The sequence below is a fragment of the Aptenodytes forsteri genome, unplaced genomic scaffold (assembly GCF_000699145.1).
Source record: "Aptenodytes forsteri isolate BGI_AS27 unplaced genomic scaffold, ASM69914v1 Scaffold459, whole genome shotgun sequence".
Classification (NCBI taxonomy): domain Eukaryota; kingdom Metazoa; phylum Chordata; class Aves; order Sphenisciformes; family Spheniscidae; genus Aptenodytes; species Aptenodytes forsteri.
Window position 1 is genome coordinate 546,599 of NW_008794121.1, and position 10,730 is coordinate 557,328.

At 42.7% G+C, this 10,730-nt stretch overlaps 1 protein-coding gene across 1 annotated transcript in view; it reads left to right on the top strand.

Moving 5' to 3' along the window:
- Nucleotides 1–10,730, top strand: part of POLD3 (DNA polymerase delta 3, accessory subunit) — a 44,581-nt gene that overhangs the window by 15,291 nt on the left and 18,560 nt on the right. Inside the window, exons 3-7 of the mRNA XM_009276890.2 lie at nt 1,247–1,302; nt 3,210–3,312; nt 5,805–5,844; nt 7,321–7,453; nt 10,243–10,507. Of these exons, the coding sequence (XP_009275165.2) occupies nt 1,247–1,302; nt 3,210–3,312; nt 5,805–5,844; nt 7,321–7,453; nt 10,243–10,507 (597 nt within the window). The remainder of the gene's footprint in view (nt 1–1,246; nt 1,303–3,209; nt 3,313–5,804; nt 5,845–7,320; nt 7,454–10,242; nt 10,508–10,730) is intronic.

The window sequence follows — 10,730 nt, forward strand, 5'->3', positions numbered from 1 at the left end:
GGGGGGGGAATATGTGCGCGGTGCCTGGCTGCGCTTGCAGTGTTTGCTCTTCCACAGGTCGCAACGTGGAGTTAATGTGGGCTTCCTGTCAAGCTGGACAGGAGGTGCCTTTCTTGTCAGGATTTTTTCCCCCCTTTGACTTTAAATTAATGTCTCTGAAGAGGATTGGTAATGGCATGATTTATATCACAGGGAAAGCAGCTCTCCCCAAATTCCTTATGCTCCCTAATAGGTGAGCTTTTTTTCCCCAAAAAAAAAAAAAAAAAAGCACTGTAGTGACAGCAGTTCTTTAGCTCAAGGTATAAATGACAGAACACTGTATGAAACGGTGTTTTCCATGAAAGGTTGAGGCAGACTGGACCACTATTTCAGCTTAAAAGTAAAATTACTACTTATCGTCTGTAGCCTCTTGAAGCCTTGCTTTTTTTAGGACAATTCAGAAAAATGGTAAGCGTGCGTGTCTGTGTTTCTTTCAAAATAAAGACTTTTGCCTGAAAGTGATACAGTAAAGTTGGTGCATCTTTTCTCTCAAAGCAGTTGTATTAACATGAACTGCCTGTGTCGTTACAGTTCATTTCAGTAAACTGCTAGACTAATAACAATTTAATTTAACTGTTGTATTTGAGACAGGAGAGGCCCTAGCCTGAGGATTAGTTTAAAAAGGCAGAACAGGAGGAGAAACAGGTATGAAAGACATGCCTTGCCTAAATAATACAGCAGGTCAGCGGCAGGGCTGGGTTTAGAGCTGTAGTCTCCTGAGATTTGGCACACCGTGCTGTCGGACTTGTGATGCGGCCGGAGGTCCCTGCGTCCCCGTGGCAGGTGAGGGTGGCAGAAATCCAAGAAGTCCTCAGCGGTTGTTTGGGAGAGCAGTAAGAGCTTCTCACGGATAAGGGTTGTGCTGTTTAATTTTTTTTCTCTGTTGTGAAGCTGAGCGGTGCGGGTGTTTTGAATGGCTTTTACTTACGCAATGGCACTTCAAGAAGGCGTTCCCAAAAACACACCTTTCAGGGTGGGTAATTTGTTCAGGTTTCAGGGATTCAATCTACTCATTAAAGCACAGGTGGGTGGGTGTCCACGTGCTCTTGCTTCTAACAGGTTTTGCTGTGGGTTTCTTGGAGAGGAGGGGTCTAAAGAGTTTGACTTACCCATGAAGCAAGCAAAGGATGGGAGGTTTAACAAGTCAAGAGACGGAGGTTTTCTTACTGAAGTGTTTTTTGTTTGTTTGTTTGTTTTCTTGTTACAGGTCACATACAAATGGCTAAGCTATACTCTGGGAGTTCACGTCAACCAGGCTAAACAGTAGGTATTAGTGCATCCCACAAACCTTTTGTTTTGAGGCAAAGCCTTGTTAATTACTGTTTTCATGACTGTGGTTAGTGTATTAAACTTATCTCTCTGGAAATAATTAAAAATCCCGCATGTCTTCTCAGGTACAGTCAGTTGTGTTATTCAACGTGCCTTACTCCTCCTGTAGGCAGATCTTGCCTTGACTTGATGGGACTTGTGCTTTAGAGAGCAGTGCTCAGCTGGACACCTTATGCTGCTTTATATCATAAATACTCAGCTCAGAATAGATGTTTTAGCGTTATGTTACTACAGAAATGTATGTAGCTCCTTTCATCCTGAAATGCGGATGTGTTTTCTGAACTTGGCTCCGGTCCTGCAAACAGAGCTGTGCCTTTGTGAGAATCTGCCGCTGCGTATCCCAGCGTAGGATGCCGTACGTTATCCATGGATATTGCAGGGAGCAGAGTCAGGAGAATGCAAAACAGCTCATGTGTCTGGCAAATGCTCATCCGCTCTGATCACCCTGCTGCATAGTGCGTGATGCATTATTCATATCTGCTTACCAGGCTTGACGGGCACAGGTAAATATTTGAAGGATGGGGAAGTCAGCTGTGCCGTCAGATATTTTTGCTTCTCCAAACTTAGTATAAATGCGTAACCTTGTCTTGGTGTATTTTGAAGAATAAAAAATTACTGTAACCTTTTAAATATCCTATAAAACAAAGAACGAGCTCCCAAGGATTCTGGGGCTTGCACGGCAAGGTAAAGTTAAGCATAAGATTTGAAGGTTGCGTAAGAGTGTCAAGTCCCATAATACGTATATTTTCTCTCCTTGTTTCTGGCTATAGCTTGGACCTAAAGGGGCATTTGCTGCGTACTCAGCTGCAGTGTACTGAGCCCAGCTTCACCTGTCTTGTCCAAACTACTAGAATATCAACTCGGGCATCTAATGTAATGAAGAGGTTGTTTGGTCTTTTTCCTCTGCGTGTGTGTGAACAATTTAGATGATGTGTAAATCTGAGTGTGCTGCAGTGATGGTGTAGACCTGACTGGAGAGCTCTGCTGGGAACAGTTCTGGTCATACAGTAAACTAGAAGGAGCCAGAGAACTTTTTGCTGTGAAGAAGATGGCCCAGGTGAAACGGAGGCACCTCCTCATACCCTTGAAAGCAACCCGGAGATGGAGAACTCCTGTGGCATCTTTGTGCTTAAAACTCTCTCCTAGAAGCTGGAGAAGTGCCTGATAACACAAATGAATTATTTTAGTGAGTTTTGCTGGCTGTGGCAGCATGGTAATTGCAGTCTGTCTCTGTGGCAATGAGGGTCTTCAAGTATTTTTACCAGATAGCATCCTCGGGGAGTGTGCGGTAGTGTCTCTGCCCAGTTACGTGGGACGCTCATCGTAAATCAGTGGTATGAGTGGGAGCTGAAAGCTCGAGTCTCAGCTCAATCTTGTCATCGCCAGTCATGCTCCTTCCTCCTGTTTCTGATCACCGTGTCAGTGCATGTAACTAGGATTGTATATATACACCTGGCAATGTGATCATGTACCAGAAACCACCAGTTCCCCTGTCAGGTGTTTCAGAATGCTGGGTTGTAACAAGGGAAGCAGCCTTCTCAAGGGGAGACTTTGGAACAAGCTGCCCAGAGGATGTGAGACCATCTGCAACCAACTATCAAAGCTTTGAGAGCTTGTATTCATTTCACCTTTGGTTTATATAGTTGTTGGACTGAGATTCTTCAAAGTGGCAGAGGAGAAAGGTGTCTCAGTAAGATTAATTTAATCCTGGTTAAAATAACTGTCTTATGTGGAATGTTTCCATGTCAGGCTGGCTTTGCTCTTTCTATGTAAGCTTCACGGAAGGGGTGGTGACGGGCTCTTTCCTTTCTAGGTGATTAACACTGGTTTCTTTTGTGCAGGATGCTGTATGATTATGTGGAGAGGAAACGAAAGGAGAATTCAGGAGCTCAGCTTCACGTCACCTACTTAGTAGCAGGAAACCTCATCCAGAATGGACACGTTGTGAGTGTTTTATTTCTCAAAGGTGTCTGTGAGCTCTTTGTCCTTGTGTCTTCCATCTTGTTTTGTAATCTTTGGGTCAAAAGCTGAACTCGCTCTCTTTTTCCTGTAACAGGCACAGTGTCCTAGGTCTTCTGTACATGTACAAAGTAAGGCACTGTCTCTGTCCCCGCATACAAACGATGGGGAGGAAAGATCAGTTGGTCATGATTTGGTAATACAGTGCTGAATAACGCACCAGGGTTTGTATTTAATTAACTTAAATCCTGTTACCAGTCATCTCTCAATCCTATCACTAATACTGGACAGTGAATTTTCTAAAACGGCCTGGAGGGGCCCTTGTGAGATCAGCTGATCCATTTCCCAGGATCCGCTGTGGAGTGGAGAGTTGTGTTTGGAGAGAGCTTGGAGTTCAGTTGGAATAGAATAATAATAAATAGAAAAACAAATAGTTGAAGTTCTCTTGTTAAATAAAGCAACTTTTTTATCCTGGTATACAACAGAAATGTAAATTTATTAATGGTATTTTTTATTTAAAATGCATTGACTTATTAAGCAAAGGCATCACTACTTGTAGTTTATGTATTTATTTTTACTCATTGCTGCTTGTCAGATTTTCAAGAATGTAATCTCAAATTTCAGAGAGGAACCCCAGGGGTTTTTGAAAGAAGATGAGCAAATTGAGTACCCGTTTCCCTTTGCTCTCAAAGAATTTAATAGCCAAACACTAAATGCCTTTGACATTCCACTAGGTGTCTATTCGTATCTTTAGATACCCAAATATCTCTTACAATACAATCTACAGTCTTCATTTAGAATCAGTACATCTCAGGGTGTCCTGGCTTTTATTTGTAGATTGGAAAAGAAAACAACAAACCTTTTTTGATTTTCCTAAATAGTAAACTGGTTCACATGCATAGAATATTCTCTTTACATCTCCAAATTTGCCTGAAATGGAAGGTAATTATTTATTGCATTAGTTCTGTATGATGGAATATATTTATTTAAAGCTGTACAGCTAGTGTCACATTTATAGCCTGAGTTTAATAGGTTTCCCCCCAATTTCTTTTGGAAATAATAAGGTAGCATCTCTTGGCTCACTAGAATTAGTGAGAGATTTGTCAACATACTGTAATATTTTAAAATTTGCCATAATGTATTTAAAACAAACAAGTGAATTCTGACATAGCATATAGACAATTTTTTTAAACTCTGTCTTAGCAGTTTATATATTTGTAAAGCAAGAAAGATCTACTAAAATTTTTAAAAATTGGCTATATCCTATAGACATATAAAGGGCACTTTTTTGTTTGTTTGGTTTTAAATATCTTATTTTTGAATACTGCAACAGCGGTGCCTGCTAAGAAGGGTGACCTGCAGGTGCAGTAAGTTGTTAGGGGTAGAGATGAGGCAATGCCAGGGTTAGGAATGCCGCACAGGAGGAGTTCAAAGTTCCTCAGACTGGGTGTTTGAGGGCTAGCTGGAGCGGGTGGGAGAAGAGGGCAGATCTGGAAGATACTTCCAGAAGGCGTGCAGGCACTGGAGTAGCTGGTGGGTATCATCTGGCACAAGTCAATTTTGAGGAGGAAGGGGATGCGAGTGCTTCAGATGCAACCCTGTGCTTGCTGCACTACTGTCTGCTGTCAGTAGGTGTAGCCACAAGGCTGTGGGTTCAACTGCAAGACTCATCTGAAGGGAGATGTGGCTAGAAAGCAGTCACAAATAATTCTCATCGTGTCTTAAGCACTGGGCGCTCTTCACTTGCAACTTTTTATCTGCCTCAGTGAGGGACCCAGACTCTCAATCTTTCTTTACTGTTTCAGGTTGCCTACATTTTCTTGCCTCTTACTCTTTTGCTGGCTACTCTGTGGCACCAAACACAAAATTAATGGTTGGATTTTGTCCAGGCTGTCTCTTTGGATACTCTCTGTATTAACCGCAGCCTGTTAAATGTCATAGAGCAGGTATAGTCCTTGAAGGCTGGCTGTGGAGCACATTTCCAGACGCATTCATTTCTGGCTTTTAAATTAATGCTTAATTTCTCGTGGTGTTTTGCTTCTCTGGTGCCGTGTCTGTGCTACAGATTGCGAAGTTCGAGTTTACTGGCAATCTAAATATACGTGGGTGATGTGGGCTAGTGCGGTGGACTTCTAGCACTTGGATCATCAGCTGCCTTAGTTTGCTTTTCTCCACTGTGCTGTGCGGTTGTTTAGTTCTCGTTTCATCTGCGTCTCATCTCCCAGTGTAAGGAATGGAGGACAGAGGATTTCTTTAGGGTTGTAGTGATCAGTGAAACAGTCTGTTAGAAAAGTAGGAAGATGGAGCTTTAAAAACTAGTGGCTGATGACTGTTTAAAGGCATTGGCAGTGTTCTTTGCAGCTATAAAGCTGGACCTATAATCAGACTTTTTTATTCAATAGATAACTGAAAATACCAGTCTTAGGTACAACAGATCTTTTCAAATTTTAAGATTGCAATTTATTTATTTTTTACAGTGCCACAAGGTTGCAGTAGTGAGAGAGGATAAACTCGAAGGTAAGCAGATCATGAAAATTATGTGGTTTTAACTTTTTTCTTTGAAAGAACAGCAAAGTGAGTAAAGCTCAGAACTTGCCATCTGCACATAAATGCCTAGTCAGGCTGCTGGGTTCAGGTGTGTACTTTTTGTACTAGCTTTTTCTCAGAATTTTGAATATCTGAGCCAACAGCTGTGTAACTTCACAGACTTGATATTTGGGTCTGATTTTTTTTTTTTTAAATGTTGACCATTTTAGTCAGTGATTCTTTTCCACCTCCCTGCCTCTGACAGACAGCTTCTCCTTAAAGGCAACAGTATCTGAGTAGTGTACCGCAGTGTCTCTCACTATTTTAGAACAATTATGAGCCTTCAGGCTCCCAAGGATGCCGAAGTAGATAATTCTAGTTATTGGTTAAATGCAATAGCAGTCTTTGTTTGCCCTGAGTGGCGTGGGTGTTAGTTAAATGTCCTACAAGGTCTGGTCCTGCTGATGAGATCTGATCCATAGCAATTGAAACACAACTGCAGGCTCTTCGTTGCTTTCAAATAACATCTTTGGCATTTGAGAACATACTGTGGCATTTGTGACCTTAAATATCCATGCTAATGATCTAATTTTGTTTGAAAGACTTGCATTATTTTCCTTTTTGAAATCTGAAGTAGATTTCTAGCTAAAGTTGTCTTCATCAGGCCAGTAGATTGTCAAGCAGTGCAACTACTATCTGTCATATTTGTTGAATTGTGTGCTGCGTAATATTCTGTTTTGCTGTGGAGGAAAGGGTTGTTCATGTTTTTTGTATTAGAAGACAGGCCAAAGGTATGACTTACATTTGGAAGAGGCTGAGATTTGTGATGGGAGCAGGGCTGCATAGTCTAGGACTGGCCCCAAGAAATGATTACTGTGTGTATTTTTACAGTGCCTAGAAGCTCTGTCTCAGACCAGGACTGTGTGGAAAGAACAATATAAGCAATGAACAAAGAATTCCTAAAAAACAGCCCTCGTCTCAAGGGGGTTACAGTCTAAATAGCACAGAAGAGACAAAACATTGATTCCAGCAGACTACTAGAGAAGGCGCTGTGATGCTAGTTGATACAGTGGACGCTACCTTAATGGCAGAGAGCGGTTCCAGCAGGGTAGAGTTACGACCATCTCTCTTCTTCCTTAGCTTTAGGTAGTCATATAGATATTCTGGATCCCAAACACCAGGTATTTTGAAAGTAAACACAGAGAGATTGTTCTTAATTCAGTTGTGTAAGAACCAAGAGTGTATAGTGGAAAACACGTTTGACGGGCTTGTGGAGTCTGTTACCTTGAATTCCCAATTAGTGAGCATTGGAAGAAGGTACAATTACATGTTTTTATATTCAGGTCCTTGGTGTCAAGTGGTCTGTCAGTCTTTCTCCATCCTTGGTAGAGCCTGATGCTTAAAGTTGCCACCTGATTCTGTAAAGGCTGTGCTAACAGAGGACTTTTTTTCTTTTTTGCCCCCCAGCAATGAAGTCTAAACTAGCCACGATTGCGAGCGTGCACGTCTACAGCATTCAGAAAGCCTTGCTCAAGGACAGTGGGCCACTCTACAACACAGACTATGATATTGTCAAAACAAACCTGCACAACTGCAGCAAGTGAGTTGCGTCTTGGTTTTTCTTCTTATGCTACGTGATTTGAGACTGATGCGTTGTTGCTATTTAGTGCACTTCAGCAGAAGTCAATGGTTACCAGATATGCCTGGATTTTTAGAAAGCTAGAAAAAGATATCTTCGAAGTCATGCCAGACCAGTCCCCAAACAGCACATTGTACGATTATTTCGTAAACCGAGCTATTTCCAGCTTACAGTTGGTTCACTTGCTCCGTTACTCCAACGGGCAGACTGTTCCAGTACCTTTCTTCTCTGATGGCTAGAAACCTTTTTCTCATTTCCAGGCCACACTTCATCATGACCGTTTTTGTCCAGTTCTCAGTCACACAGGAAGAGTAAATTGAAACAGACTTACAAAACCACGAGTGATGTGCTCAGCAGAGTGCTAGCATGAGGTTGCCTTCTGTTTTGTGAGACTGTGTTTTCATCCACCTCTCTGAAGATCTTACAGGAACTCATTCTCTGTAGGTAAGATAGAGCCTGAGGCGTAGGGGAAGCATACAAAACAGACCAAGCAGCACAAGTGCCCTTCGTGGTTGAACTAGAGGAAGGTTGTCCTGGAATTCAGGGGGACTTCGGTCTCCAGGGGTCATTGTCTCTCCTCCTGAACAGTGCCTGGCAGCTGTGGCTTTTCATTTATGTGTTGTTTCCACCATGACAGCTTCAGCTTGATGTAATCAGTACGTACAGTGCCAGGACCAATCTGGTTTAGAAGGGGGATGCCTGAATGTTGTGTCATAGAAAGAGTATAGAATTTGAAAGTAGAAACGTAGCTGTCTTCAAAATGTTGACAAGAGAGTGGCTGAGAAAGTAATCTCCTAGAAGCTGTGTGTTTCAAATGTGAATGTCAATACTGTGGTAAGTGCTAGAAAACCCTGCTTCAATGAAGACGCGTGCCATAAGTTTGGCTGCAGTTGCCTTGTTCCAGTCTGTTTACTCTCAGGCACCCCTGCATGGTGATATTTGTGTCTTAGAGGAGACTGCCTTTCAGCCTTGTACATCCAGAAGGTTTAGGCAATTCAGATTCTGAAATTGCTTTCTGAAGCCTATGTGTAAATCCCTGCCTGGCTTTGGAGCAGAATTTCCCAAACAAACTAAGAAAAATTCAGCTTCTTCGTTTGTGACCTGGCTGAACTAAATTCAGACTCACCATGTTCCCTGTCCCTTGTCGACTGCATGAATTGTCTTTTACGCTTCGGACAAGACTCCTGCAGTACCTGCAGAAGACAGAGGTTTAACCGTGTGCATGTTTATAGCAAACAGAATCTACCGGCTTCTAATGCTTCCCTCTCGGTCCATATATCTCACAAGCTCTGGGGCAAGGATCTTTATTCTCTTCTGTGTTTGTATGGGACCTGTTATGCTGTGAAGATGGTGGAGGTGGCTAGATGTTGTACTAATATAACTAACTGGATTTAATGCATGTTGCTAATGTCAGGTTTCCAAGCGGAAGCAGCTCCTTGCTTGCAGAGCATAGTCCAAACATTGCTTATTTTTTCAGTGATTATTTAGTGAATTTTGGATCAAGCCCATAAGCTATAGTCACACAGCAGCATTAAGGCAAGCTAACTCCCCAAGTGCCTGGAATGTGTGAGGTTTAGATGTGCTTGCTGCAGTCAATATAACCATTGACAATAAACGTTATTGTAATCTGGAGGGTTGATGGTGTTGCTTATGGGTGTGTGTGGAGTAGGAGTGAAAGCTGTCCAGAGACCGCTGTTGACCATGTTGAAAACAGATTGAAAGTACAAAGGAAAGTAGGAATATTTTTCTTCAATGTCTTCTTTCCTTCCTTTAAAGGTTTGAATGTCAAGAGATTGCTGCTGCAGCCTAGAAATGCCGTAGAGATGGTGTTGTTTTGTTAATACATTACAGTTCCTGATCTGAGTAGAAGTGGACTGTGCATGTGAGCTGCTAATGCTGAGGCACAGACATTAATTGGCAGAAGACTGGTTTATTTCTTATGCAAATAAAAATACGCTGTGTAATTCAATGGATTGGAAGGCGTGAGTCTGTGCTCTTTTGTGGCATTTCTGTAGGAAATCTGGAAAGCCGTGTCTGTGATTCGCACAGTGGGGAGTAGAGTTCAGTTATTTTTGGGTACTGCTATTCCTGACTGTCAGGGAATTGTATTGTAACTGTGAGCACATCATTTAGTTCTTGTACCTCCGTATCCCCAAACAATCACGTTTCAGACTGTTACAAGCTGAGATGTGTCTGTCTACTAGTGATTACATGGAAATGACTTTATATAGTTAAGTCTGAATGTCATGGATATCTTCTGAGCCATTTAAGTAGTTTAGCTTCAGTTGTGATTTACTTACCTGGCCAGTACGATTGTGGCTGCTTGTTGCAGCAGTAGTGGACTCTGTCAAAGCATCTGAAAGTTGTAAATGTTTTAGATCATTGGACAGCCATACAATTTATGCTGCAAACTTTAGAGAGCGTAACCCGTTTAGGAATAAAATGCAGTCTGCTCCATCTCTATGCTGGGTGTGGAGACAGGCTTTTCCCCCCCATGAAATCTGAACAGCTTGTTTAGCATTTGAATGCTCTGGCTCTTGCTGACAGGTTCAGCTGATCTTTTCAGTAGAGGTCTCAATCGCTCTCGTTCTGTGCCAGCCTTTCTTTCTTGTCCCATACACAAATTAAATTGCTCTTTTTCCCATAACAGGAGAACACAGGACCAGAGAAGCAAGGCGCTACCGGAGAGGAAACCGAGGTGAAAAATAAGAAGTTAAAAGGCTAATTAAATTTCTCACTCCATCACGCAGGTTTAGTGCCATTCAGTGTGCTGCTGCGGTCCCCAGGACGTCGGCCGAAGTTTCTCAAGTGCAGACGTCTCTGCAGGCTGGTTCCCAGGCACAAAGTGACACGAACGCTGTCAGCGTACCTGCGGTCAACGGCCACGGTCCATCGACTGCTAAACAGCCCTCGCAGCAGCCCAAAGGGATCATGGGAATGTTTGCAGCGAAAGCGGCTTCCAAACCCCAGGACACAAATAAAGAAACTAAAGTAGAGGCTAAGGAGGCCCCAGGTGTAAGTTACCTCAGACCCTTTGGCAGCCCTCTGGGTTAATAGTTTTAATGAACCACTCTTCTATCAGAAATAATGTGGCCAGCAGGAGTAGGGCAGTGATCGTGCCCCTGTACTCGGCACTGGTGAGGCCGCACCTCGAATACTGTGTTCAGTTTTGGGCCCCTCACTACAAGAAGGACATCGAGGTGCTGGAGCGTGTCCAGAGAAGGGCAACGAGGCTGGT